At 47.7% G+C, this 26,893-nt stretch overlaps 1 protein-coding gene across 2 annotated transcripts in view; it reads right to left on the bottom strand.

The window, feature by feature from the left end:
• The window catches only part of CLUH (clustered mitochondria homolog), a 74,924-nt gene that overhangs the window by 15,409 nt on the left and 32,622 nt on the right, over nucleotides 1–26,893 (bottom strand). The window contains exons 2-14 of one of the 2 annotated variants that reach the window (XM_080982813.1): nucleotides 24,814–25,007; nucleotides 20,811–20,982; nucleotides 18,609–18,752; nucleotides 17,400–17,527; nucleotides 16,285–16,439; nucleotides 13,828–13,953; nucleotides 12,467–12,614; nucleotides 11,026–11,118; nucleotides 7,823–8,517; nucleotides 5,580–5,821; nucleotides 3,452–3,556; nucleotides 1,257–1,357; nucleotides 803–991 (exon numbers count right to left, since the gene is read on the bottom strand). In XM_080982813.1, coding sequence (XP_080838939.1) covers nucleotides 803–991; nucleotides 1,257–1,357; nucleotides 3,452–3,556; nucleotides 5,580–5,821; nucleotides 7,823–8,517; nucleotides 11,026–11,118; nucleotides 12,467–12,614; nucleotides 13,828–13,953; nucleotides 16,285–16,439; nucleotides 17,400–17,527; nucleotides 18,609–18,752; nucleotides 20,811–20,982; nucleotides 24,814–25,007 — 2,492 coding nt within the window. Of the gene's footprint in view, nucleotides 1–775; nucleotides 992–1,256; nucleotides 1,358–3,451; nucleotides 3,557–5,579; nucleotides 5,822–7,822; nucleotides 8,518–11,025; nucleotides 11,119–12,466; nucleotides 12,615–13,827; nucleotides 13,954–16,284; nucleotides 16,440–17,399; nucleotides 17,528–18,608; nucleotides 18,753–20,810; nucleotides 20,983–24,813; nucleotides 25,008–26,893 lie in introns of those variants that run through there. The other variant, XM_080982812.1, reaches the window with a different exon arrangement.

A 26,893-nucleotide genomic window follows, 5' to 3' on the forward strand; every position in this document is an offset into this window, starting at 1 on the left:
TGGGTTTAAATATGTGGACTTTGCGGCGATTTTCCAGATTTATACTATGTTTTCAAAACTGACTTCCTTCAAGAAACCCTGTGCACTATACCTCCCAAACGCTATCCTACCACCTTTAACAGTCATGGCTTCGTTCAAAGCATCCTGGGAACTGTAGCTCGTTTAGGGTGCAGAGACTCGTTCGGAGACGCCCTACTCACTCTGCAGACCTACAATTCCCAGAGTCCACTGTAAAGAGGGATAGACTGTTTAAACCACTCCGGAAGCAGGGATCCCTTAACAACACTCAGCACCCTTAAGCAAACTACAGTTCCCAGGATTCTTTGGAGGAAAACAATGCCTGTTAATGTAGCATAACACTGCTTTAAGCACATACTGTGGATGTAGCCTTTGTCTCCTCACTAATGTTTACCGTTTACCTAACTTTACCATTATAAAAAGGTACCACTGGAAACCTGTTTCCATGCAGGTGTTGTTGGACTACAACTCCCATCAGCCCCAAGGGTCAGGGATGAGGGGAGCTGTGGTTGGCAGGAGCTGGGACAGAGCAACAGGAACTCATCCCGTCGCGGGGATTTGAACCGCCGACCTTCTGATCGGCAAGCCCAAGAGGCTCAGTGGGTTTAGACCACAGTGCCACAGCACGTACCCAGAAAATCCCGGACGTATGGCAGCTCTAACATATGTGGGCTTTTTTTTTTTAAAGCTGAGGTTTATGAAAGACAAATTATCCGAGCTGGATCTCTGCCAGGGTAAATAATCCTCAAGAAACAACAACATTTATTTATTTTTAAGTGGCAATTAGAAGTCGGGGGAAAAACAAACTTTTGAGGCTTACATAGATGTGATCTAGCTGAGCCCGGCTAGGGGTCTTGGTGATGAACTCCACCACTCTGCCCAGGTAGCGCATGTTGATGCCTCGCTGGTGCATGGCTTCGGCCAAGGTGGCGCCGTCCATCGGGAGCATGGTGTGGTCAAGGCAGTCTTTCACCTGCCAAGGAAGAAGAAAACACACACAGCAGAACTTAGCAAGCCTGGCTTTTCTGCATGCAGAAGGTTCAATCCACAATGACATCTCCAGAAAGAAATGGGAGAGTCTTCTGGTCTTAAGCTCCTACCAGTCCGTGCTGACAATACTGAGCTAGACAGAGTGAGGGTCTAGGGCTCAGTATAAGGCCGTTGCCTATGCCGTTCCTATGTAAAGACTGCTCCCCACCCTCTTCTCTCCCCCTTTCTCCTGGCGCAAATTCACTCACCAAGCCTGGAATTTGATAGGACACCAGAAAAGCAGCCGCATCCTTTAGCAACCGCTTCTGATCCTGAATCTGCTCTTTGCTGGACTCTGGAAAGCGGACCCCTATGGAAACAGGAAAGGAAGATCAGCCAGCTGGGAAAGGAAGCTGGAAGATCAGCCAGATGGGAAGAGGGCTATATATATACTGCCTGCATGTAATTTAAATTAACAAATTTAAATTTAAAAATACTAAAAAGAGGGTGGGTGTCTGTCTGGGGTAAAAAAAAGGCTTTGGCAATCCCACCCACCACTGGCTAGATGGGAGTTTGGCTTTTGTGTGCTATTCCTGGAATGCAACTGCTGTGTTAAGCTGAGAGTTGCCTTTATGGCATATATTTCTGTTAGCAAGATTTCTGCCCAACCCTGCTGGGGGGAAAAAATACACACCTCTCAGAATTGGCCAAAGCTGCCTCCCCTTCAATGTTACTCTGGGGAAGGATGGTTAGCTAGGAACTTTCCTGCAGCAGGTCAGAGTGGCCTGCATTCACACATTGCACTAAACCATAGATTAGAATGCACGATATGGAAATCATGGGGCTCACAGCAGCCCCCCCCCCATTTGCCCAGGAATAAGATAGGACTAGTGTGGTGTAGTAGGAATGCGGGTGGCGCTGTGAGTTAAACCACAGAGTCTAGGACTTGCTGATCAGAAGGTCGGCGGTTTGAATCCCCGCGACGGGGTGAGCTCCCGTTGCTCGGTCCCTGCTCCTGCCAACCTAGCAGTTCGAAAGCACGTCAAAGTGCAAATAGATAAATAGGTACTGCTCTGGTGGGAAGGTAAACGGCGTTTCCGTGCACTGCTCTGGTTCGCCAGAAGCGGCTTAGTCATGCTGGCCACATGACCCGGAAGCTGTACGCCGGCTCCCTCGGCCAATAAAGCGGGATGAGTGCCGCAACCCCAGAGTTGGCCACGACTGGACCTAACGGTCAGGGGTCCTTTTACCTTTACCTAGTGTGGTGTAGTGGTTAGAGGGCTGGACCTGGGAGACCAGGCCATGAAGCTCAGTGGGAGACCTTGGGCCAGTCACTCACTCTCAGCCTAAGCTACTTCACTGTTAGGATAAAAATGGGGAGGAGGGGAGGGAAGTATGCAGGCCACCTAGAGCTCCTCAGAGGAATTGAATAAATAAATAAAAAATAAATAAATAAAAACAAACCTTCCACTTTCGCTCCAGGTCAGGACCCGTCAATTCATCCAGACAGATTGCTTAACATGGTTTCAAACCATTACAGAATTTTAGAGTTGGAAAGGACCCTGTGGATCATCTAAGTCAGTGGTGGCCAAATTTGGCCCTCCAGTTGTTTTGGGACTACAACTCCCATCATCCCCAGCTAACAGGACCAGTGGTCATGAATGATGCGAACTGTAGTCCAAAACCAGCTGGAGACCCAAGTTTGGAAAACCCTGACTAGTCCAACCCTCTGCAAGGCAGGAATATGCCGCCGCCCCACAGGGGGATCGAACCTGCAACCTTGGCGTTACCAGCACCATGCTCTAACAAACTGAGCTATCCACCCACGTCAGTTTGCTTGTACGCCATCTTCTCTTGGTTCAACGGTGGTCAAAGTAATGGGTTGTACTTCAACGTTAGTCCCACTTAGAACAGATCCACTGAAAATAATGGACACGACTAACTTGCAGTCCATTTATTTCAAGGGACCGACCTACTCTGAATATAAACTTAAGTTTGCTACAACCCAATGTTAACCAGTTTGGACAAAAATGGGCTCAGCTATCTATGGTTTGTGCCAGCAGAAGTAGATGCTTCTGAGATTCTAGCAATTGCACAGGAAGCGTGTGTTGGCCCCAAGGCTTGCTGTGGATCCTATGATTTTGATTTATTTATTGATTATAGCATTCACACCCCATCTTTCCTCCAAGGAGCTCAAGAGGGTGTACGTGGTTCTCCCCTCCTGTTTCTCACTGTTTCTTGCAGCTTAGGAGCTGCTTTGATCATCGATGACAAGAAAGGCAGGATCAAGATGCATTGGGGGAAATACAGAACTGGAGATGCTGGGTGGATTAAAAGCTGGGAGCTTCTGCGTGCAGGGCAACTCTTAAGTGTCCGAAAGGAAATACGCAAATGTCTAAACTCAAAAGGGTCAAACACTTGGAAGGGGGTACGTGCTGCAAGCGCACCTGAAGCGCCTTCTTACCTGGCGAAAAAATATCTGGGTTAAACCGGATATCGAAGGACGTGTTGCTGATGGAACCGACAGCTTTGCAAGCATTCTGGATCACTTCCCGGCTTTTGGGGTCCACTGGGTAAAGGAGACAAAGTGGGTCGCATAGCAAACATGGGGAACCTTTTCAGCTTCATAGAATCATAGAACTGTGGAGTTGGAAGGGACCCCGAGGGTCATCTAGTCCAACCCCCTGGAATCTTTTTGCCCAACGTGGGGCTCGAACAAACGACCCCAAGATGAATAAGAGCTCTACCGACTGAGCTAAGCGTGTAAGTCACGACCCGCATCCTTATTGGGATTGGCCTTCATGGGCCAAATTTGACGGGTAGGAGGGGCTGCTGACCTGTCAACCCCATGACATCACAAAGCAGCTGCTAAAATGAAGACTACCCCCCCCCCTTTCCATTTTAAGTAGAGCTTTCAAATTTCCTTATTGATTCAGGAAGGGCTTTGCATGGAACGTTGCTGACCTGAGCAGGATTTAAGCTCTGCTCAGGAGCTAATGTGATTTTATTATTTGAACCACCCTGAAACCTGCAGGTATAGGGTGATATACAATACAGTGGTACCTTGGTTCTCAAACGCCTTGGTACTCAAAACAGCTTGGAACCCAAACGCTGCAAACCCGGAAGTAAGTGTTCCGGTTTGCAAACTTTTTTCGGAACCCAACGTGCTCTGATTTGAGTGCCACACTTCCGTTTTGAGCGTTAACGCTGAGGTCTGTTTTTGCTATTTATTTTGCGTTTTTGTTTTTGCGGCTCTTTTTGTTTGGTTTTTGTGACTGTGTGGAACCCAGTTCAGCTACTGATTGATTGTGTGACTGGAGTACATTTTGTTTGGATCAATGGTCTTGTTAGATAGTAAAATTCATGTTAAATTGCTGTTTTAGGGGTTGTTTTTAAAAGTCTGGAACGGATTAATCCATTTTGCATTACTTTCTATGGGAAAGTGCGCCTTGGTTTTGGAACGCACTTCCAGAACGGATTAAGTTTGAGAACCAAGGTACCACTGTATAATAAAGGAGGAGGAGGAGGAGGAGAAGTGATGGCAGCTGATGAGCGCTGAGTGTGTTCTGGGTAAATGTCACACGCAGCCAATGCAAAATTTAACTCCACCCATCAGATGATGTCACAAGTGGGAGGGTGGAGAACAGTCTCATTGGCCAACTTGGACCCTGTAATGGGCAAAGGTTAGCTGACAGGCTGGAGGTTCCTGACCCCCAACTGTAAAGGTGGACAAAGTGTCACCTTCCAGGTTCAACTGGAAAAACCCAAAGCCTGCCAGTTTCATGATGTCCTTATACAAATCTGTGCTGGATCTGCTTGGGAATTTTTGTGTCCAGTCCTGGTGCCACTCACCTCTTCCCAAAGGACAACCAAAACTATCCAAAGGTTGACGTACTTTCCCAAAAGGAGATGAGGGAGATTTGGCCTAGCAAGGTTTTTTTTTTTGGGGGGGGTGATGTAACTGAGAAGGGACGTGGGTGGCGCTGTGGGTTAAACCACAAAGCCTAGGACTTGCCGATCAGAAGGTCGGTGGTTCAAATCCCTGTGATGGGGTGAGCTCCCGTTGCTCGGTCCCTGCTCCTGCCAACCTAGCAGTTCGAAAGCATGTCAAAGTGCAAGCAGATAAATAAGTACCACTCCGGCGGGAAGGTAAATGGCGTTTCTGTGCGCTGCTCTGGTTCGCCAGAAGCAGCTTAGTCATGCTGGCCACATGACCCGGAAGCTGTACGCTGGCTCCCTCGGCCAATAAAGCGAGATGAGCGCCGCAACCCCAGTCGGCCACGACTGGACCTAATGGTCAGGCGTCCCTTTACCTTTACCTAATGTAACCGAGGGAACTGACTACCATCAAATGACTATGTACCAGCCTTTAAAAAGGCAAGCAAGCACATGCATGGAGAAGGAGACCTGTGCACAGCTATGAGGTCCGACAGCCAAATGGCTCCTACGGGTTCAGACACAGTCTACCTCAGATCCAGCATAAAAACCCCATTCTTATGAATGGAAGGGCTTCTTCATGCACAGGAAAGGGGGGGTCTCCCTCTTTTTTGGGGTGGCAGCAGTGTTCCCAGTGGGAGAGAGCGCCAAGTTACCTGCTCCATCGTCCGACGCAATCGTCTCCGTGAGCTCTTTCACCTGGTCCAGCCCTGCGACGCTGTCCTCCATCTTGCTGTCCTCCGAGGGGGGCTTCTCCTCGCCATCCTCCACCCCGTTCTCAGGAAAGGAGGAGGAGGAGGTGGGGCTCCTGCCATTCTCCAGAGGGGAGGGGGTCTCTTGCTTGATCGCCTTCTGCTGCATCAACTGCAGCGCTGCCAATTTCATGAACATGAGATACCTATCGAGGAGAGGGAGGAAGAGAGACGGGATGAAGCAGCCCAACGCAAAAGGGGTTGCAAGAACACACATATTTCCAGCACAAGCTTTTCTCCATGAAGTTTAAGGTGGGGTGCAGGGGTCTCCCCACTCCCTCACTGTATCCTCACAACCACCCTGCAAAATAGGCAAGGCTGAGAAGCAGCCACTGGCCCCTCTAAGGTCACCTAGTGAGCTTCATGGTCAAGTGGGAACTTGAACCCTAGTTTCCCAGGTCCTAGTCTGGCACTGTATCACAGTGGCTCCCTTGTTGGTTTGGAGCAACGGCTACACACAGCCCTCAAAGCTTCCATCACGAGGGCTAGAAACTTGGGGTCTCTGTTTGTGAGGATGTAGGAATTTGGGAGCCACAGTTGAGTTGGAAAATGCCCTTGGAAACTTACAACAAAACATTAAAAAGGTAAAGGGGCCCCTGACCATTAGGTCCAGTCGTGGCCGACTCTGGGGTTGCGGCGCTCATCTCACTTTATTGGCCAGGGGAGCCGGCATACAGCTTCTGGGTCATGTGGGCAGCATGACTAAGCCGCTTCTGGCGAACCAGAGCAGCACAAGGAAACGCCATTTACCTTCCCGCCGGAGTGGTACCTATTTATCTACTTGCACTTTGGCGTGCTTTCGAACTGCTAGGTTGCAGGAGCAGGGACTGGGCAACAGGAGCTCACCCCATCGTGGGGATTCGAACCGCCAACCTTCTGATCGGTAAGTCCTAGGCTCTGTGGTTTAACCCACAGCGCCACCCCTGTCCCAACAAAACATTATGCAGCTCTAAAACCAATGGAGGTTGGACTGGGCATGTTTGGGCCCAAGTGTCTGCCGTTGTTAATTTTTCACGCTGCAAAAAATACCTGAAGAGATTCCCCCGCTGCTCAACTGCCGATGGACTAAAATTTGGTTTACTCAGCGGGTGGATGCTAGAAAATGAAGTATGTTCGATATGTAATATTCAAACTCAAAACTTTACTCGACAATACTGAAAGGTATCTTAACTGCACAGCCTCCCCTTCTATAATAGAACACTTAAGAAAACAATTGAAGGCGCTGAAAAATTTTTCACGCGCAATTCTGTGTCTGCTCCACAGACGATTTCAGCAGACACCTCGTATCATAAGCATGGCAGTTGATACATTTCCGAGCACAATTAAAAGTGTTGGTGCTGAGCTTTAAAGCTCTAAACGGCCTTGGCCCAGTATACCTGGAGCGTCTCCACCCCCACCATTCGGGCCGGACACTGAGGTCCGGCACCGAAGGCCTTCTGGCGGTTCCCTCACTGCGAGATATCAAGTTACAGGCCTTCTCGGTGGTGGCACCCGCCCTGTGGAGTACCCTCCAATTATATGCCAAGGAGATAAACACAAAACTTTCCAAAGACATTTGAAGGCAGCCCTGCATTGGGAAGGTTTTAACGTTTGACGTTTGCTGCCCTTTTATTATGTTGGAAGCTGCCCAGAGTGGCTGGGGCAACCCAGTCAGATGAGTGGGGTAATAGTAGTAGTAGTAGTAGTAGTAGTAATAGTAATACTAATACCTTGGGGCTCCCACTCTCCTCAACTTACACCCCTCCCCAGCCTGCTTCAGATCAAACTCGATTGCTTTTCCCTGGCTGAACTCTCATAGCCCTTGCATGGTTGAAACGCAACTTCTTGTACTAAGCCAAAAATCAACTCCATTGCTCCGCCCACATCTGCCTCTGGCCGCGCCCCTATTGACATGTGGCCCCTGGAAGGTTGCCCAAGAAGGAATGCGGCCCTTGGGCCGATGAGGTAATTTACTACACCCCCCCAACAGAAACCTAGCGCAGCGATGCAAAAAGTCTGAATAGCTTAGTTGGTGAGAGCGTACGCTGATCACACCAAGGTTGCAGGTTCGAGCCCGGCTTTGCCGGGAGGGGGGTTGGACTAGATGATCCTCAGGATCCTTTCCCACTCTATGAATTCTCTGAATTCTGGGCAGTGGCGAGGGTTACCTGTGCTCGACGAAGGCGTCCACCAGCTCTTGCCGCAGGCAGCAGAGCTTGTGGCGGTGCTGTTTGGGGAAGCCCATTTTCTGGCATTCCTCGGGCATCTCCTCCCCGTCGACGGGCAGGAAGTTCAGGTCGGGAGGGAAGGTGCGGAGCAGGTCGAGGATGTAGTGGCGCCCGTCGTTGCCGATGATCCCCTTGCACTCCACGGACGAGCAGAGCTCCACCTCCTCGCCCTTGTCGTTCAGGACCGCGTGCTTCTGGATCTTCAGGGGCCGGCTGGTCTTCTCCAGCAGCTCCAGGTACTTGGGGTGAGAGACCACCGTCTTGCCAAAGTCAATGGAGCCGTAGATGACGCTCTGCTCCTGCTCCCGTTCCAGGATGCCGGGGATGATGGACTGGGCCGTCACCCGGTAGCCCCGGTAGTCCACCACCACCGTGCCCAGGGTGTAGAGCCCTTCCACGTCCACCGCATTGTACGTCCGGACCCCGTTGAGGTCGTTGGTGGGGGCCACATAGGCGGCCACGTCCCCGCCAAAGTCTTTGTAGTGGTCGCGGACGTCGAAGCCCAGGCTAAAGAAGATGTTGTTCCAGATGAACATCTGCATCTTGGTCTCCTCGCTGGGGTTGATGGCCATCACGTTGCCGTCAATGACCGCCATCGCGCCTCTCGTCGCCGCGGCAGTGAAGTCGCTGTGGACCTGCGAGGCAGAGAGGCAAAGTCATGGGAGATGGTCGGCAGCAAGGAGAGACAGCGCTCGCTGGCCTCAGAGAAGCAGTGGACAGGAGCGAGCCATCAGTAAATATAATGTTAATATAATTATTTTCCATTTCTCATTGGTTTCTTTAATACCTAACATTGTTTTTAACTCTACATTTAATAGTATGCTTTAAGTATTGCATTGTGTTTTCTGTGCTCCGTTTTATTCTTGTTTTCTCTACTGGTAATTGACCAAAATTAATATATATATAGCTATATCTTCATTCTAATCCAGTCATTACATACATATACATATGGTTTTATTTGTAGATGTGTGTGTGTGTTTTTTCTTTTTCTTTTTTGTGTTTTGCCTTTCTTGTTTGTATAGTTTTATTTTGGATTCAATGTTTGTAATTTTTGTTGTAATTTTGCATTGAGAATAAAATTTAAAAAATATTTAAATAATAAAAAAATTAATAAATATATACAGCTACAGCCGTACCTTGGATCCCAAACACCCCAGAACTCAGATATTTTGGCTCCCGAATGCCGCAAACCCGGAAGCGATTGTTCCGGTTTGCAAACGTTCTTTCAGAACGCGAACATCGAAGCTTCCTGCAGCCAATCAGAAGCTGAGATTTGGTTTTCGAACGTTTTGGAAGTTGAACGGCCTTCTGGAACGGGTTCCATTCGACTTCCAAGGTACGACTGTACATTAGTAAATCATAACAGAATCTGCACGGGAGGGTCAGGCCTAATGAGCGCAGCTCTGGCAGGCCTTGCTTTACAAAGCAGTCGCTGAGACTGAAGGTCCTCACAGCTGCCTAAGTCTCCTCCTCTCTAGGGTCTTCCCCACGCAATCCGAGACTACGCCTGCATGAAGCTAACTTCTCCGCCCTCTTCATGCCTCTCCTGGTCCCGGGAGACCAGGAGGGAAAGGTGGGAGGGCAGCTCGTTGCAGTAGGAGGTGGCGACACCCTGACTTTTTCACCAGTCTGACTCATCTCTGACTCTTGACCTCCCTCCTCTCCTGCTTCCGGACTTCTGGAGTCGTTGTCCCACCACCAATCCCCTGGGCTCTGAGCCCTCTTCCCCTGCGGCTTCCCCAGCTAGTTCCTCCCACCATTCCTCCACGTCCAACCAATCCATGACATCAGACCTGTTTGGGAAGCACCTCAATGGCATAATTTAAACCCAAAACACCACTCAAAACACACAATAAATCTTTTTTTAAAAAATTAAATAAGCTGCAGCCAATGCTAGTCCTACTCAGAGCGGGCTCACTGAAAAGAATTTAGCTATTTTATTTATATCCCACTTCTCTCCCAGTCCAGAACCTAAAGTGGCTCAGAGCATAAATTACAATGTATACAAGAGCATACACACACACATATATTAAACTGAGTAAGCAGCCCACTTAAAAACAGCACAGGAAAACCCTTAAAATCATTTAGAAGTGCACACACACAAACACGATAGCACCCACTCTCAGAAGATCCTGCCACAACAGCCAGCTGGTGGCCAAATGTCTGCTGGAACGAAAAATGCATTTGCCTGCTGATGAAAGGAAAGCAAGGAGGGACCAGCCTGGTCTCCTGTGGAAGGGAGTTCCAACTATCTGGGAGCAGCTACCAAGAAGGGCTTTTCTCGTGAAGGTGGCAGGACTGTGGGAAGGGCCTCTCCAGGCAATCTCCAAACCCAGGCAGGCTTAGACGTGGTCCTTCAGAGAGCCAAGGCCCAAGATCCATAGGACTTTGTAGGTCCTAAATAAGCATAAGACGGACGTGGGTGGCACTGTGGTCTAAAACCACTGAGCCTCTTGGGCTTGCCGATCAGAAGGTTGGCGATTCGAATCCCTGCGACGGGGTGAGCTCCTCTTGTTCTGTCCCAGCTCCTGCCAACCTGGCAGTTCGAAAGCACACCAGTGCAAGTAGATAAATAGGTACCGCTCCGCCGGCAAGGTAAACACTGTTTTTCCCTGCGCTCTGGTTTCTGTCACAGTGTTCCGTTGTGCCAGAGTAGTTTAGTCATGCTGGCCACATGACCTGCAAAGCTGTCTGCGGACAAACGCCGGCTCCCTTGGCCTAAAAGTGAGATGAGTGCTGCAACCCCAGAGTCGGCCACGACTGGACCTAACGGTCAGGCGTCCCTTTACCTTTACCTATTGTGCTATTGTCATGTAAGCCGCTTTGTGGTTTGTGTGAGTAAAAAGTGGCATAGGAACAGAATGAGTGAATGAAATTATGTTTTGAGGAGGTTTGCAGCTGTGCTGTGTGTCTTCCCCAACACACCTCCTGGGCAACGCTGAACAAATCCTTATCAGTTTAATTTGTTACCCACCCATTCCTCCTTCATTCATACATCACAGGCCACCCTGTTCCAAACTCCCTTTTCCAGTTACTGAGCAGCAAACTGAAAACTGAAGCTGTGCTCATGGCTTGGCTGCATAATGTGGACTAGAACCTTGCTAGTCCTCTCTGGGCTGCCTCTCTGCAGGGTTCAAGGTTACCTTAAAGATTGCGCGTTCCCTCAGCAGCCTCTCTGGCAGATTTTTGCGTGGCAGTTCCCTGGTTGTTTGCAACTCTTCGTTCCAATCTCTGGTCTGAAAGGAAGAAGAGATAACAGACATCACATGAAATCACAGCTTTAGCCTGGGAAAGAGAGAGGGATGCAAAACTTTCAGGGATGTTGCCCTCTCTAGATCAGATGAAAAGGGGACTAAGAGGCCCCATATATCTTTGCCCAGCAACCGCTCTGCTGCCGAGTACCACCACATGCCCCAAAGAGGTGCTCAGTATGCACTAGAAATTGGGCTTTTAGTGCTGCAGCTTCTGACCCCTGGAAACAGTTACCAGCTCAAGTTAGGCAAGGGCCTGATGTCTTGCTATTTAGGTGGCTACTGAACAAATTGTTTAAGAAGGCTTTTCCTGAAATGTGACCCGGGCACTTAATGGAGTATTAACTGCATGGTTGCAGAAACTGTTGTATTGCTTTTAGTTTATTAATTTGGTAATCTTTTGAATTTTATCTTACTTTATTATGCACTGGTTTGGTAGTTATTGGCTGTGAAGCGATTTATAAAATGGAAAACAATTATTATTATTATTATTATTAATAATAATAATAGTAATAATAGATGCACACAGGACCAGTTCAGATTTAATTATCTTAACTTTACGCTTCCTCTGCCCTCAAGAGGACTAGAAATGGATGCTGAAGGGAAACATTTCCCCACCACCGCCCCCAGGCATGGCAAGTGTGTGCTAGATATCAAAAAGTAAAAATCTGAAGTTTTTCTCCTTTTCTTTTCTCTAATTGTTATGTTAAAAAAAGCTTGATATTTCTTCTTCGTTCTTTCAAGGTTTAATTTTTTTAAAAGAAGTAAGACAGCCAAGGGTGGTATAATGGTTAACGTGTCAAATTATTACTATTATTATCATTATCATTATTATTATTCATTAAATTTATATACCACCCTTCATCAAAAGATCTCAGTGCAGTTGACAGTATAAAATACAAAATAAAACACAGGTAAATAATTAACCAAAAGAAGAACACCCCCTTCTCACAGAAGCATTTAAAAGGCCGTAGGGTATGAATAAGCCAAAGGGCTGGTTGAAGAGGAACGTTTCCGCCTGGCGCCTAAAAATATATAATTTTAGGCACCAGGCGAGCCTCCCTGGGGAGGGCATTCCAGAAGTGGGGAGCCACTGCAGAGAAGGCCCCATTCTTGTGTTGCCACCCTCTGGGCCTCTTGAAGAGGAGACACACAAAGAAGGGCCTCAGATGATGATCTCAGGATCTGGGTCGTTTCATAGGGAGAGAGGTGGTCGTTTCATAGGGAGAGAGGTGGTCCTTGAGGAATGCACAGACTGCAGAGAGACCCCAAGGGCAAGTTTCAGCCGAGAGCCAAGGCGAAGAGCAGCTCCCCGCCCCCAAGCCATCTCTACCTGTCCTGGGATGTGCTCTTCATAGCCCAGCCTTGAGGTGTAAGCATCTTCCGCCCTCACACAGTCCATGGCGTGCTCAGCCAGAGGGGCTGTCCAGCTGTAGACTTGGAAAGGGGTGGATATTCTCTCCAATGGGTGTCTCTGGACCCTGGAGGGTTGGAGTCAAACAATGAGCAGAAGTTGTTGCACTCCATTCTCCTGCAAAACTCCCCTATCTTTTTGCCACCCCACTGAAGACCACGAGACCCATCAAATTCAAATGAAGAGTCTTAGGGCCCAAGCTTTGGAGCAAAGGCCATCTTCTCCTCTTTCCAGTCAAGCGTCTTCATCTAAACTGCTCCCTCTCCTGTTTTCTGATTTAAGTCACTGCTTTCTGTACGTTGCCTGGTTTTAACTGCCTTTAATGCATCTCTCGTCATTCGATGCGATGGGGGTGGAAAACCAGAAACCCTCCCTGTACTTTTGCTACACCTTATCTGCCCATTTAGAAGGTTCAGTCCCCAGAGTCGTGGCCGAGGGAGCTTTATTGGCCGAGGGACTAAGCCGCTTCTGGCAAACCAGAGCAGCGCACGGAAACGCCGTTTACCTACCCGCCGGAGCGGTACCTATTTATCTCTGTGGTTTAACCCACAGAGCCACCTGCGTCCCAAAATTAAATGTAGGCAGGTGCTTTAAGCCAAGTTAGGCCACTGGGTCCACCTAGCTCAAGGCTGTCTACACTGGTATACAGTAGCTCTTCAGGGTTCCGGACAAGAAGACTGTCCCAAGTCCTACCTGCAGATGCTGGGGACTGAACCTGGGTCCCTTCACATGCAAAGGAGATGCTCTACCCACTGAGCGATGGGAGGGGGTTGGACTAGATGACCCCTGGGGTCTCTTCCAACTCTACAATTCTATGACTGTGCTAGATGGACCTTGGCACCCTCCACATTTTCAAGCTCATCTTTCCAACCATCTTAAAAGGCTAGAAATCTGAGGTTTGTATTTGGAGCAGCAGGAAACAAGATTGATTTTATTTCATTTATTAAATTTGTATATCGCCCTTCATCTGAAGATCTCAGGGAGGTTTGCAGAATAAAACCACAAAGTACATAATTAGAACAAACCAAACCAATAAAATGTCATCGTTCTAGACCAGGGTTTCCCAAACTTGGGTCGCCAGGTTTTTTGGGGGGAACTACAAATCCCATCATCCCTGACAACTGATCCTGCTAGCTATGGATGATGGGAGTTGTAGTCAAAAAAAACAAAAACAAAAAACAACAACAACACACCAGCTAGAGACCTAAGTTTGAGATAAAGTTTGTTTTGAACAAGAGCTTGGGGTGGAGTTGGGGTGGGGAGAGAGAGAGAAAGGTTACCGTTTCTTCTGCAGAGAAGCAAAGTTTCTTTTGAAAGCTGGGCTGATCTGGTTCAGAAGCTCGACCAGGGAATGGCTGAGGAAACTGGGGTTGGCAGGCTTAGGGCTGAAGTTGTAGGCCGTGGACCTGTAAAGAGAAGCCACAGGAAGAATATTTCGGTCAATGAAAGCGCAGGGAACAGCCTGCCCCGTTCCCCACCTCAGGGAAGGAGGAGGGGTCAGCAGGAAACATAACTGGGCCTTCTAGGTAGCGGCACCCACCCTGTGGAACGCAATTCCATTGTATACCAAGGAGATGAGTAACTATGAGTTTTAGAAGACACCTGAAGGCAGCCCTGTATAAGGAAGCTTTTTAAGGTTTAAGGTTTTGTTATGTGTTTATATATGTTGGAAGCCGCCCAGAGTGGCTGGGGCAACCCAGTCAGATGGGTGAGGTACAAATGAAATTATTATTATTATTATTATTATTATTAATTGTTGGCTGGCGATTCAGGATGTTGCAGATCCTGGAGGTGATACATTTATGCTTGAAATGTTTTGACAGCAGTTTCTCCTCCCTCTGTCATACCACCAGAACTCATGGGCATCCAATGAAGTTGATAAAAGGAAGTCCTTCTTGACGCAGCACAGAGTTAAACTACAGAACTCACGGCCACAAGAGGCAGTGATGGCCGCCATCTTGGATGGCTTTAGAAGAGGAGGAGACAGATTCACGGAGGAATCTACCAGCCATGATGGCTCTGCTCTGCTTCCACAGTGGGAGGCAGCGATGCTTCTGAATGCCCGTTGCCGGAAACCGCAAGAGGAGAGAAGGCTCTTGGGATTAAATCCTGCATGCAGGTTTCCTTCTTGTTTTTTTTTTTTTATAATTTTTTATTAAAGTTTAAAACAACAAAACAAGAAAAACACACACAAAAAACAATACAAAACTTAACAATAAAAACACAAAACACAACAATTAAAAACAAACTCTCTTTTCCATTTCCAATTTTAAATTACTTATTTTCTAGACTTCCTCAAACCTCCCTCTTTTGTATTCCAGTCCACATTATTTGTCCAGCAGTTTCTTTTCCACTTTTTTAATCCCAATCTTTAATTTAATAAAACGTTAAAATATATAACTTCAACTTTTTTTAAACCTAATCCTTGATCTTAATATCATATAACTTAAAAATTTTCCCTTTTAATATCAAATTTCCATTTCTTTAAACATCTTTAATCTTGATCTTTAATCTTAATCTATCCTTAACTTTAACCTGTGCAGCTGGAAACCACTTGTTTTCAGTCCAACATCACTCTAACATTCTTTAATTTTACAGTGTTTCTGAAGATAGTCTTTGAATTTCTTCCAGTCTTCCTCCATCGACTCTTCTCCCTAGTCACGGATTCTACCAGTCATTTCAGCCAGTTCCATATAGTCCATAAGTTTCATCTGCCATTCCTCCAGCGTGGGAAGTTCTTGTGTCTTCCAATACTTTGCAATGAGTATTCTTGCTGCTGTTGTTGCATACATAAAGAAAGTTCCATGCAGGTTTCCTTCTTGGGGCATCTGGTCGGCCACTGTGAGAACAGGATGCTGGACTCTACTAATTGAACTGCTGCCTTTGTCTGCTGCCTTTTTTAGTTGATGTCCCCTTATAGTAATTTTACATCTTGACGATTCTGTGTTCTATGGTTTCATATGGTTCCCACACACCCAATTCTGGGTCCTGACCCTATTTTATTTATATAATTTTTCAGTTTTCCAAAAATATTTTGGCAAAAAATCCAATCCAACATTTTGCAGCAAATATATACATTCTGACTCCCCTACTCCTTTTTGCGGTTTCTTGTATTTTTAAATTTGTAATACAGTGGTACTTCGGGTTAAGTACTTAATTCGTTCTGGAGGTCCGTTCTTAACCTGAGGTACCACTTTAGCTGATGGGGCCTCCCGCTGCTGCCGGAGCACGATTTCTGTTCTCATCCTGAAGCAAAGTTCTTAACCCAAGGTAATATTTCTGGGTTGGCGGAGTCTGTAACCTGAAGCGTCTGTAACCTGAGGTACCACTGTACTGCATTCCCTTCATTGCTCCAATTATTAATTACACACTAGTCTTCCTTTAGCATTAATTTTAACTGGTTTAAGTTAATCCTGCCAATGAACTTTTAAGTGTACAACAACATTTCAAATAATCCACAATTCCCCCCCAGTCTGTGAGAAAGTTTTCTTTCCTCTTGGTTCCTTTATTGCTCCTGTATGTTTTGCCATTCCGGCATCAGCCGTTAGTTTAGTCTGCCGCCACTCCTTGGTTGGTACTGAAAATCTTCTTTCTGTTTCTGAGCATAAATAATCCTGGCTGCAGTCATGGCATAACTGACGCCTGATTTTATATGTACCTGATATGTTTTACAAATAGATAAATGGTGTGTTTTTTTAGTTTGTTTGTTTTAAAATCAAGCCCGCCTAGCCACTTACTGATTGAGGTAAAAGCCACGGGTGGAGGCCGTGATGCTCACATGGCGATCTTCCATCGTGATGACATACAGGTACATGAGGTCTCCGTGCATCTTGCGGTTGCCGGGAGGAGGATTCCAGCCACTCATGGTCAATACTTTTAGGCACTGTAGAGGCTTTGGGGGGAGAGAGGGATGGAGTGGGAAAAGAAAGAGGTGTTTGCGTGTGGAAAGCTAGCTTCTCAGGGAGCAGGTGACCCTAGAACATCTGTCTCCCAGCACACTAGTTTTGAATTACAGTGGTACCTCGTTTTGAGTCCGACTCGTCGAGCGTCCGTGGCAAACCCAGAAGTACCGGAACGGGTTACTTCCGGGTTTGCCGCTCGCGCATGCGCCGAAGCACTAAATTGCACTTCGTGCATGCGCAGAAGCGCAAACCGCTCCATGTGCGTGTGCAGAGCAGCGCTTTGTCGTGCGTCCTTTCCGTCTAGCGTCCGGGGCTCCGGAACGGATCCTGGTCGCAAAACAAGGTACCACTGTACTGTTATATACACTAGTGGCCAAAATTGTGGACATTTTTTGGGGAAAAGTCTTATTTCTGAGGTGTGATGGCTCATAACACCACTTCTTTTGGAAGTAATACCATAAAATTATGTATCAATGGAAAGATAATTGAATGAAGAATCTAATGCAACGAAGTTTGTTCAATTATCTGTATTCTATCAAAGGTTATAGCCAAATAACCAGAAAAGGGAAGCACAATTGCTCAGCTTGATACGCAGCAGCTTTCCTTGATTTGAATGTAGCCAATGAGCACGAGTGTTTAGAGAGCCAATCAGGTGCCATTGGCAATGATTCAGTCAGGGGGTTGGACTAGATGACTCCCAGGGTCCCCTTCCTATGAGACACTGAAACGGGCCACAACTCCCCAGGGTTTCAGCCAGGGAGTCCTTCTAGCTGGGACCAAGAACCTGGGACCAAGAACCTGGGACCAAGCAGACACTCTGCCACCGAGCTAAGATCACCTGGGGGGGGGGGCATGAGGGGGCAGGCAGGTGGTGTCCTGCCTTTCGGAAGGCGCTGACCCAGATGGGGCAAGCCTGGTGCTTCCCCCTGCTCAGTTCTTAGGACTCTTACCTTCCAGTCTCTGTTCTGAGGCTGAAGGGGGCAGAGGGGGCGCTCTTTACTCCCAGGCAGGATATGTTCAGGGGGGGTACAGTCAATCTGCTCCAATTCTGCGCCCTTCTTCTTCCTCTTGCCGCTGTCTGGAACAAAACACAGGGGAACAGGAGAGCAGTCAGCATGATCAAGAGGCAACCTTTGCAAAAGGGGAGAAGCAAAATTGTCACCTTTTTTGCACTGGGTCTGGGTGTGGGGAGAAAGGACCACGAGGTCTAGAGCAGCATAGGCAAACTCAGCCCTCCAGATGTTTGGGGACTACAACTCCCATCATCCCTAGCTAACAGGACCAGTGGTCAGGGATGATGGGAGTTGTAGTCCCAAAACATCTGGAGGGCCGAGTTTGCCTATGCCTGGCCTACGTCTTCAGTTCAAAACTGCTGCCTTTCCTGTGTCTCCCTTCCTTTATTCTTTGGCCATTCCAGAACAATGACTTGGCTGAACCCTTCTCCTAGTCTGGATTCCAAACCATACAAGGGCACGTGGTGGTGGTGGCTCTTCTAGAGGAAGACCAACTTGCTTCATGACACAAGCTCATTCTCGGGACCCTGAATTAAAACACCCAATGCTTACTCCTAAGAGAGGCTTCCTCAGATTAGGCCCTCCAGATGTTTTGAGACTACAGTTCCCATCATCTCTGACCACTGGTCCTGCTAGCTGGGGATCATGCTCCAGCAGCGCAGCAGCAGCGGGAGGCCCCATTAGCTAAAGTGGTGCTTCAGGTTAAGAATGGACCTCCAGAACGAATTAAGTACTTAACCCGAGGTACCACTGTATTCCAAAAGGCTAAAATTAGCCTATCCAAACTTGCCTTTAAGCTGCAAAGGGATGGAACTCTGCTGAACTCACTAAAGTGAGGAAGGAAGCATAATATCTAATAAATGCATATTCTCCTAGCATCTAATCAAATCCTAACACATACCCCCCCTTGGTCTAAGACAGAGTTTCTCAATTGTGGGTCTCCTGGGATTTGGACTACAAATCCCATCATCCCTAGCTAGCAGGATCAGTGGTCAGGGATGATGGGACTTGTAGTCCAAAAACAGCTGGAGACCCATGATCGAGAAACCCTGACCTTGCTTAACAGGCCACGGGAGCACAAAGCAAAGCATTGCCTCCCGAAACAGAAGCAACAAGGAAACCACGACCCCTCTTTCTCTCGCGTACCTCCAAGGTCCCCTTCGGTGAAGACGGTGAGGAACGACAGGGAGTTGCAGTCGACGCCGTTGAAAGCATCCGAGGGGTCGAGGCTCTTCAGGAGGTCTCGGATGTGGCGGACGTGTATTCTAGCTTCTCGGACTGTGTAGGGTTCTGGGAAGGTTTGGGGATTGCAAGGAGAGAAGGAGAAGGGGTAGGGGAAAGAGAAATAAAAGGATTGAGGAGCATACCGGGTTTCATACGGAGTCCCGTGTCCAGTTCTGGGGGCTGCACTTTCTGAGGAACCCGAGGGATGCTTGGCTGACCAGGTGAGCTTGATGGCAACATGGGGGGTCGTGAAGGCAGGTTTCTACAGCCCTAGTCCAGCAATTTTAAACTCAAGCCGCCCTCCCAACCTCCAAATGATGCTCTGTTCCAGCCCTCATGAGCCCCAGCCAGAAGAACCAATGGCCATGGGTTTCTTACTTATGGCTGGAACTTTTGCTGGTTGAATAGCATTGGGTAGGACCCGGGTTCAAGACCTCCCCCAGTCTTCAAGCTACCCTGGGTGACCTTGGGGGCCTGTGACTGTCTGTAACCATTCTGTCCTAGGTATGCACTTAGGAGAAAAATATTATGTTTGAAAAGAGGCTTTTAAGTAGGCTTCCTTTTTAGGATTTCTCCTCTGTGGGCAGTGACTTCACAGCTAATCCTGGCTCCTTTTCCATGAATGAGTATTCCACAGATGGGCCAAGGGAGGTACAAGGCAGTGCTTGAAGGAACCGTCTTTATATCAGGGGTGGGCAACTATGAGGCACTGGGCCAAATCTGGCCCGTAGTGTATTCAGTCCTTGGCTATCTCTGCTGCATTTCCACATTTCTCCCTGCCCAGCGTAGTAGCCAAGCAGGTTGCCTAAGGAGGAACAGCTCAGTGTGTGCAAATGGCTGGATCAAGGTCTGTTGCATGGCTGTGCAGTGCTTAGCTTTTTTTAAAAAATATATTTTTTCAGTTTAAATATATTTTAACAATACAAATCCAACGTTACAATTAACAGGAATAGTTCGACTTCCTCCCTTTTGAGGTTCCCTTATATTGTTTTAAATTCTGACACTGCATTTTCTTCATTATTCCAGTTATTAGTTCATCCTTGATTTCTCCTTGAATTTCATTCTGTTTGGTTTAAGTTAACCCTGCTAATTAACTTATATATGTGTGCAATAACCTTTCAAAGAATCCAGTTTCCCCTCCAGTCTCTGTGCAATGCTTAGCAGCTAGCAGTTTAGCTTTCTTTCCTCCAGATAAAGTGAGCTGGACCTTACAACTGATGAAACCTTATCGGGCACTATTAGGTCTGTGAAAAGGAGCTCGTATTTGAGCATGTGGGTGTGTAAATGGGTGTGGGACAGTGGTGCGTGAATTGAGAGAGAGTAGGGATGACGGGGTAAACCTAGACAGCATCTTAAAAAGCAAAGACATCACCTTGCCAACAAAAGTCCGTATAGTTAAAGCTATGGTTTTCCCAGTAGTGATGTATGGAAGTGAGAGCTGGAGCATAAAGAAGGCTGATCGCCGAAGAATTGATGCTTTTGAATTCTGGTGCTGGAGGAGACTCTTGAGAGTCCTATGGACAGCAAGAGGATCAAACCTATCCATTCTGAAGGAAATCAGCCCTGAGTGCTCACTGGAAGGACAGATCATGAAGCTGAGGCTCCAATACTTTGGCCACCTCATGAGAAGAGAAGACTCCCTGGAAAAGACCCTGATGTTGGGAAAGATGGAGGGCACAAGGAGAAGGGGACAACAGAGGATGAGATGGTTGGACAGTGTTCTCGAAGCTACAAACATGAGCCTGACCAAACTGCGGGAGGCAATGGAAGACAGGAGTGCCTGGCGTGCTCTGGTCCATGGGGTCACGAAGAGTCGGACACGACTAAACGACTAAACAACAACAAGGCATGGAGAGACTCTGGGTATGTTGTAAGCCACACTGGGATCTTTGAATGAAGAGTGGAATACAAATTTGATTATGTAATTAATTAATAATAATAGCCTCATGTTGTGAGGATACTAACGGAGAGGGGTCCAATGGCCACGGAATCAGTTGCTTTGAGTCTTATTCCAAGAGCATCTAGGGTACCACAGTCTCCCTACCTGCACTCTATAGGTAGCCTCCTGTTTTAAGAACTTTCCTGCCACGCATCCGGGGCTGCAAACGTTCTCCCAAGTTTTACCTTCAACTACTTTTAACACGGAGCCTTCTTGCAACCCTTCAATGGTTTTCAGCTCGGCAAAGTTGTCCAGGACGTTGCCGTCCAGCTGCAGGGAGAAGCACGTTCGGTGACAGGTGTCCTCGCGGTCCATCAGCACCTGGTGGATTTCCTGGACCATCTCTTGGGGGGATACCTTGAAAGAGAAGCCAGGACACAGAGGTTACATATACTTATTTTTTTATAAAGGGAAGAACGGTATCAACTCAAACCGGCTTACCAAAAAGGTTCATCGCACACAAAACAAAAACAACCATCTTATTAAGGTGCACTTAGTTTGTACAAAACAAACACGGTCTTTTAGTGTTGCGGTTCCAGCCCTCTGGAATCAGCTCCCAGTTGAAATTAGGTAGGCGTTGAGTGTCAGGATGTTTAGGCATCTACTGAAGACTTTTTTTTTTTGCTTAGAGAAGTTTTCCCTGGAGGGGAAGATCATTTATAAAATATTTAAAAGGTTAAAAGGGAAGAAGAGTTTTGTTCTCCTTCCTTAGAGAACTCCACAGCTTTTGAACTAGCAGTGAGAAGACCCTGCCACATTTCCCCCTCTTGCCCAGCACTGCTTGTTCTCACTGCCAAGGGGCTTTCAGGCAGAGACCTGCTCCCATCACTGAAGTTTTTTGTTTTGGTCCTGGAGGTGTCAGAGAACCTGGAACTGTCTGCATGCAAAGCAGGGGCTCTAACCACTGAGACAGGGGGTTGCTCCAGGCATCCCTTTACGGTGCATTCTGGATGGTTTGTGCTTATGGTCGCAACCAGGCAGTTATGCAAGGATCTGCTACCCATACCACTCTGTACCTGCAAATGTTTTGGTGCAGGCACACCGCTTCGTTCCCATTTGGTACATACCCCAGAACTTTGTTTTGTTTTCTGGTTCCCACTTTTCTTGCACCACAGCACCCAAGTGCCCCTCTGTAAAACTGGGAGAGCACTGCAGAACCACTGACAAACTAGAATGATATGTGGATGGCCCAGTATAAACCCACCACCAATTACTGCACCACTGTTGCGTCAATGGCATGTTGCAAAATACACCCACGCACACACACAAAAACCACCCACCAGTCCATGGGTAGGCAAACTAAGGCCTGGGGCCCAATCCCTTCTAAATCCGGCCCACGGACGGTCCAGGAATCAGCATGTTTTTACATGAGTAGAATGTGTGCTTTTATTTAAAATGCATCTCTGGGTTATTTGTGGGGCATAGGAATTCGTTCATTATTATTTTTTTCAAAATATAGTCCGGCCCCCCACAAGGTCTGAGGGACAGTGGACAGGTCCCCTGGTGAAAAAGTTTGCTGACCCCTGCACCAGTCCATAGCAACCCCACAATCACCCCCCAAATGGCAGGGGGTCCTTATACTGCCTTCCTACTTTACGCTCCTGAATGCACAGTTTGACTCCAGTTCCCTGGGGTTCCAGGGTACATCACTACTGGGAACAAAAAAAGACTGCATACAACAAAACAGTTTGCCTGCCCCGCAGCCTGCTTTTTATATGTTTCGGCTGCGTGTGCCACGAGGCTGCGTATCAAGCCCTCCGCACGTTCCCCAGGGATGCTGGAATGGACTCTTCCTCTCATCACCACCACCACCAAAAAACAGAAATAAAAATAGAGCCCTGCTAGGAATTGCCTGATAAATGCTATCACTGGACAAAGGCCACCCAGACTGATCAGGTTAAGCTCCTAGATTGGAGGTGGTTTATAGTAAGCTGCTGCTGCTGCTGCAGAAGCAGGACACTGGCTAATCTAAGCTTATTTTGGAACCAGCAGAAGCAGCATTTTGAAGAGAAAAGCAATTCCTCCCTCTGCCCTGTGCGTGCCTCAGTTTCCCTTGCAAAGGCTGCTTCACTGACATTCTCCTCCCCGCCAACAAGGGCAGCCTGGGAAGAGAGAAAAGGAGCTCAGTGACATTTAAAAAAAAAAAAAATTCTAAGTTGTGTGTCCTTTTTTCTCAATTTGATCCTTTCACGTGGTTTTGTATGTTTTACGGTATTTTTTGCATTGTGACTTGCTGTTAATTCTCTCGATTTATAGTTTAGCAATTCTTTATCGTAACTCGTAAGTGTAAATGGCTTAACTATTATTTGCTGATATTTCATTTTGCTGTTTACTATTATATTCCAATGGATTATGGAATATTGCTTTATCTGATATAAGTTGTTCTTATTTTAAAGTTATTGTGACTTTTTGTATTAGATCAGATTGTCAATATTACCGTTTGCTTCTTTAAATTATGTTTTATACTTGTTGGAAGCTGCCCAGAGTGGCCGGGGCAACCCAGCCAGATGGGCAGGATATAAATAAAACAACAACTATTATTATTAGATGTGTTTAAACAGTTACTATTAGCAATGTATGGATCTTAAACCTATAAGTTCGCATGAGCCTTCCACATGTCCAAATAGGTACCCACACAAAATTGATGCATATATTATATTATTATTATTATTATTATGATTATTATGATTATTACCATTACCACCACCAGCACAACCGCTACTACAATTTAATACCCATTATTCATTCTGAATATGAAATATGTTCAACTTCAGCTAGGGCAGTACGTTCCTCAGTCTACTGCATAATAGATGGATGCAGCCAAACTGAGATGCTTTAAGCTTAGTTTCATAGAATCTGGAATTGCAGAGTTGGAAGGGACCCTGAGGATCATCTAGTCCAACCCCCTGCAATGCAGGAATATGCAGTTGTCCCATACGAAGACCAAACCTGCATATTTACCCTTTCCAGGCTCAAAGCCTAAGTCTCTTCTAAGCCACCACTAAGGGCTGGTGGGCCAGATCTACCTTCAGGATAGCCACCCCCGGCTCCAGAAGATGGGCTCCCCTCAGGGATCTGCTTGCTCTTTCACTCACCTGAGCTCTTGACCAAGTTGAGGACACTTGGTGGCATGCAACAGGCATGAAGCGCAAACGCTGGAATGGCGGCAAACCTGGTTAGCCACTCTGGGCTTAAGCAATTGGGATCCAAGGCAGCTTTCCCCAACGCAGTATCCTATAAATCAGGGTTCCCAAAACTTGGATCTCCAGCTGTTTTTGGACGACAGCTCCCATCATCCTTAGCTAGCAGGACCAGTGGTCAGGGATGGTCGGAACTGTAGTACAGTGGTAAGGTAAAGGTAAAGGGACCCCTGACCATTAGGTCCAGTCGTGGCCAATTCTGGGGTTGCGACACTCATCTTGCTTTATTGGCTGAGGGAGCCGGCGTACAGCTTCCAGGTCATGTGGCCAGCATGACTAAGCCGCTTCTGGCAAACCAGAGCAGCGCACGGAAACGCCGTTTACCTTCCCGCCAGAGCGGTACCTATTTATCTACTTGCACTTTGATGTGCTTTCAAACTGCTAGGTTGGCAGGAACAGGGACCGAGTAACGGGAGCTCACCCCGTCGCGGGGATTCGAACCGCTGACCTTCTGATCGGCAAGTCCTAGGCTCAGTGGTTTAACCCACAGCGCCACCCGCATCCTCGGGGTATAGACGCTTCAGGTTACAGACACTTCAGGTTACAGACTCCGCTAACCCAGAAATAGTACCTAGGGTTAAGAACTTTGCTTCAGGATGAGAACAGAAATCGCGCGGCGGTGGCGTGGCAGGCCCCATTAGCTAAAGTGGTGCCTCAGGTTAAGAACAGTTTCAGGCTAAGAATGGACCTCCGGAATGAATTGCATTCTTAACCCAAGGTACTACTGTACAAAAAACAGCTGGAGACCCGGGTTTGGGGAAACAGTGACCTAGATGTTGTTGGACTTCTGCTCCCATCGGCTCCGACCTGTGTGGACAATTGTCAGGGATGATGGGAATTGTAGTCCAGCATCATTTAGAGGATACCCTATCGGGGGAAGACAGATTTGAGGCAATAACAGCAACAGCAATGAGTCCCAGTTTGTACATCCGGAGAGGAAGGGGGCCAGCCAAGGAGATTTAGACCAGAAGTACTTCCAGAGACTCACTTGCAGGGGGAAAGGTTCGACTGCCGGCGCATGGACTTTGACCGTAAAACCGGTGTCCTGGATGACGATAACCTCTTGGTCGTTCCCATCGTCTGCGTGGTCTGTTTCTTCGTGGCCGTTCTGCCTGGTCTCCTCGTTGTGGTTCTCGTGCAAGCCATCGCCATTCATCAGGGTTATGCTGGGCGGGGGTTGCTCTAGCCGAAAAGAAAGGGAGACCAATTTAGGTTTTCGCCAGCTGGAGACCCTAAAAGACATTGATACGGCAGCGGTCTCGGTTTTCTGGAAAAGTAATACAGTTGTATCTTGGCTCCCAAATGCCACAAACCCGGAAGTGAGTGTTCTGGTTTACGAACATTCTTTGAACTCGAAGCTGCACTTTGGTTTCTGAACATTTTGGAAGTCAAACGGACTTCCGGAACAGATTCCGTTCGACTTCCAAGGTACGGCTGTAACTTCCGCTGCCCTAAACCACATGGGATCGGAGCCTCAAGTTGATTCCCAACAGTCAGAAATATTGGAACAGAAACACCCAATTATGAAAACACCAGATAAAAGAATCATCGTGAGTTTAAATGCTGTATTTTCCAGTTCTGAAAATGTCCAAGGCAGGACCATTCAAACAACAATTTGACCTCTGTCTGCCCACAGCCAACCTCCTCCTTGCCCTTAGTCTCAGTGCTGCCCTTGCAGAAATCAGCAGGGAGGATGGGGGACAAAACAGGAATTAGTTGAATCTGCTTGCCGTTGGCTCTGGCGCCACCTACTGTTGGCCTCCCTTCCCTTCCATCCAATGGGTACCAGACACACTGCCCACTAAACCACACTGCTTATAAAAGAGCACTAATCCTGGCACAGCAAGGAGAGGGAGGGAGAAGCTGAAACCAAGTCTCTTGCCTTCCCACATTTCACAAAAGCTCACCTGGGTGTGGGTCGCCGGCAGGAGATCCCAACTTGCCACAGGGAACCAGCCCTGCGAGGCTCGATTGTGACAGCACACGCCTTGGTGGTTCACAAGCTGAAAAGGCAGCTCCTGAGCTGCACTAGGCCAGGAGCCCGGTTGCAAATTCCACTCGGGTTCTCCCTCCCCATCCCCTTTTCAAGCTGGTGCTTACGAGAAAGGCGCGTTTAACCTTATCTCTCTTTTTCCCTTGCCCAAGTGAGCAACGCCCTTTTCTCTGCCTGAGGCAGGGGACATGCCCCAAGAGGGGAAAAATACAGGCAACCAACAGAGTAGGACTGTACACCAGGAGTCAGCAAACGTTTTCAGCAGGGGGCTGGTCCACTGTCCCTCAGACCTTGTGATTGGCCAGACTATGTTTTTTGGGGGGGAAATGAACGAATTCCTATGCCCCACAAATAACCCAGAGATGCATTTTAAATAAAAGCACACATTTTACTCATGTAAAAACACGCTGATTCCCGGACCGTCCATGGACCGGATTTAGAAGGCGATTGGGCTGGATCCGGCCCCTGGGCCTTAGTTTGCCTACCACACAGTAAAGGCACATTTAAAGCACCCAAAACAAGAACCCTGGGAAGTATAGTTTACCCATCACAAAGCTACAACTCCCGGCACCCTTAACACAGTACGTTTTCCAGGATTCTATTTTTTGGGGGTAGGAGTGAGGCGTGGAGTGCTTTAACTGAATGGTTAAAAGAAAAAAGAGGCAAAAATGCAGGGAGGGAGTGGATTGCAATTCTCCCCCCCCCCCCTTTTTGAAGAGTAAGAATCATTCACAGTACAAGTTTGAAGAGACTTATTTAACTAAAATCACCAGGCGCTGGGCGTGGGCAGAGCTGCAGAGCCCTGAGGCATCTCTAAACTCCTGCAGAGGAGCTGCCAATGGCACGAAAAGTGATTGTTACCTTCATAATCTTCCTTCCTCCCGCGCATGCAGGAAGGGAGGGAGAGCAGAGAGTCTTGTGCTGCCGCAGTTCTTTCCCTCCCTGCCCCCTGAACACCACACATATGGTTCCTTAGCTTGCAAAGACAGAGGCTTAGGGGACTCTGGCGACTTTGAGGAGTTTAAAGTCGGAAGGCAGGACTTATTCTCACGCTAGGTACCAGAGCATGCGGGAG

The sequence above is a fragment of the Podarcis pityusensis genome (assembly GCF_964106645.2).
Source record: "Podarcis pityusensis genome assembly, chromosome: 15".
NCBI classification, from domain to species: domain Eukaryota; kingdom Metazoa; phylum Chordata; class Lepidosauria; order Squamata; family Lacertidae; genus Podarcis; species Podarcis pityusensis.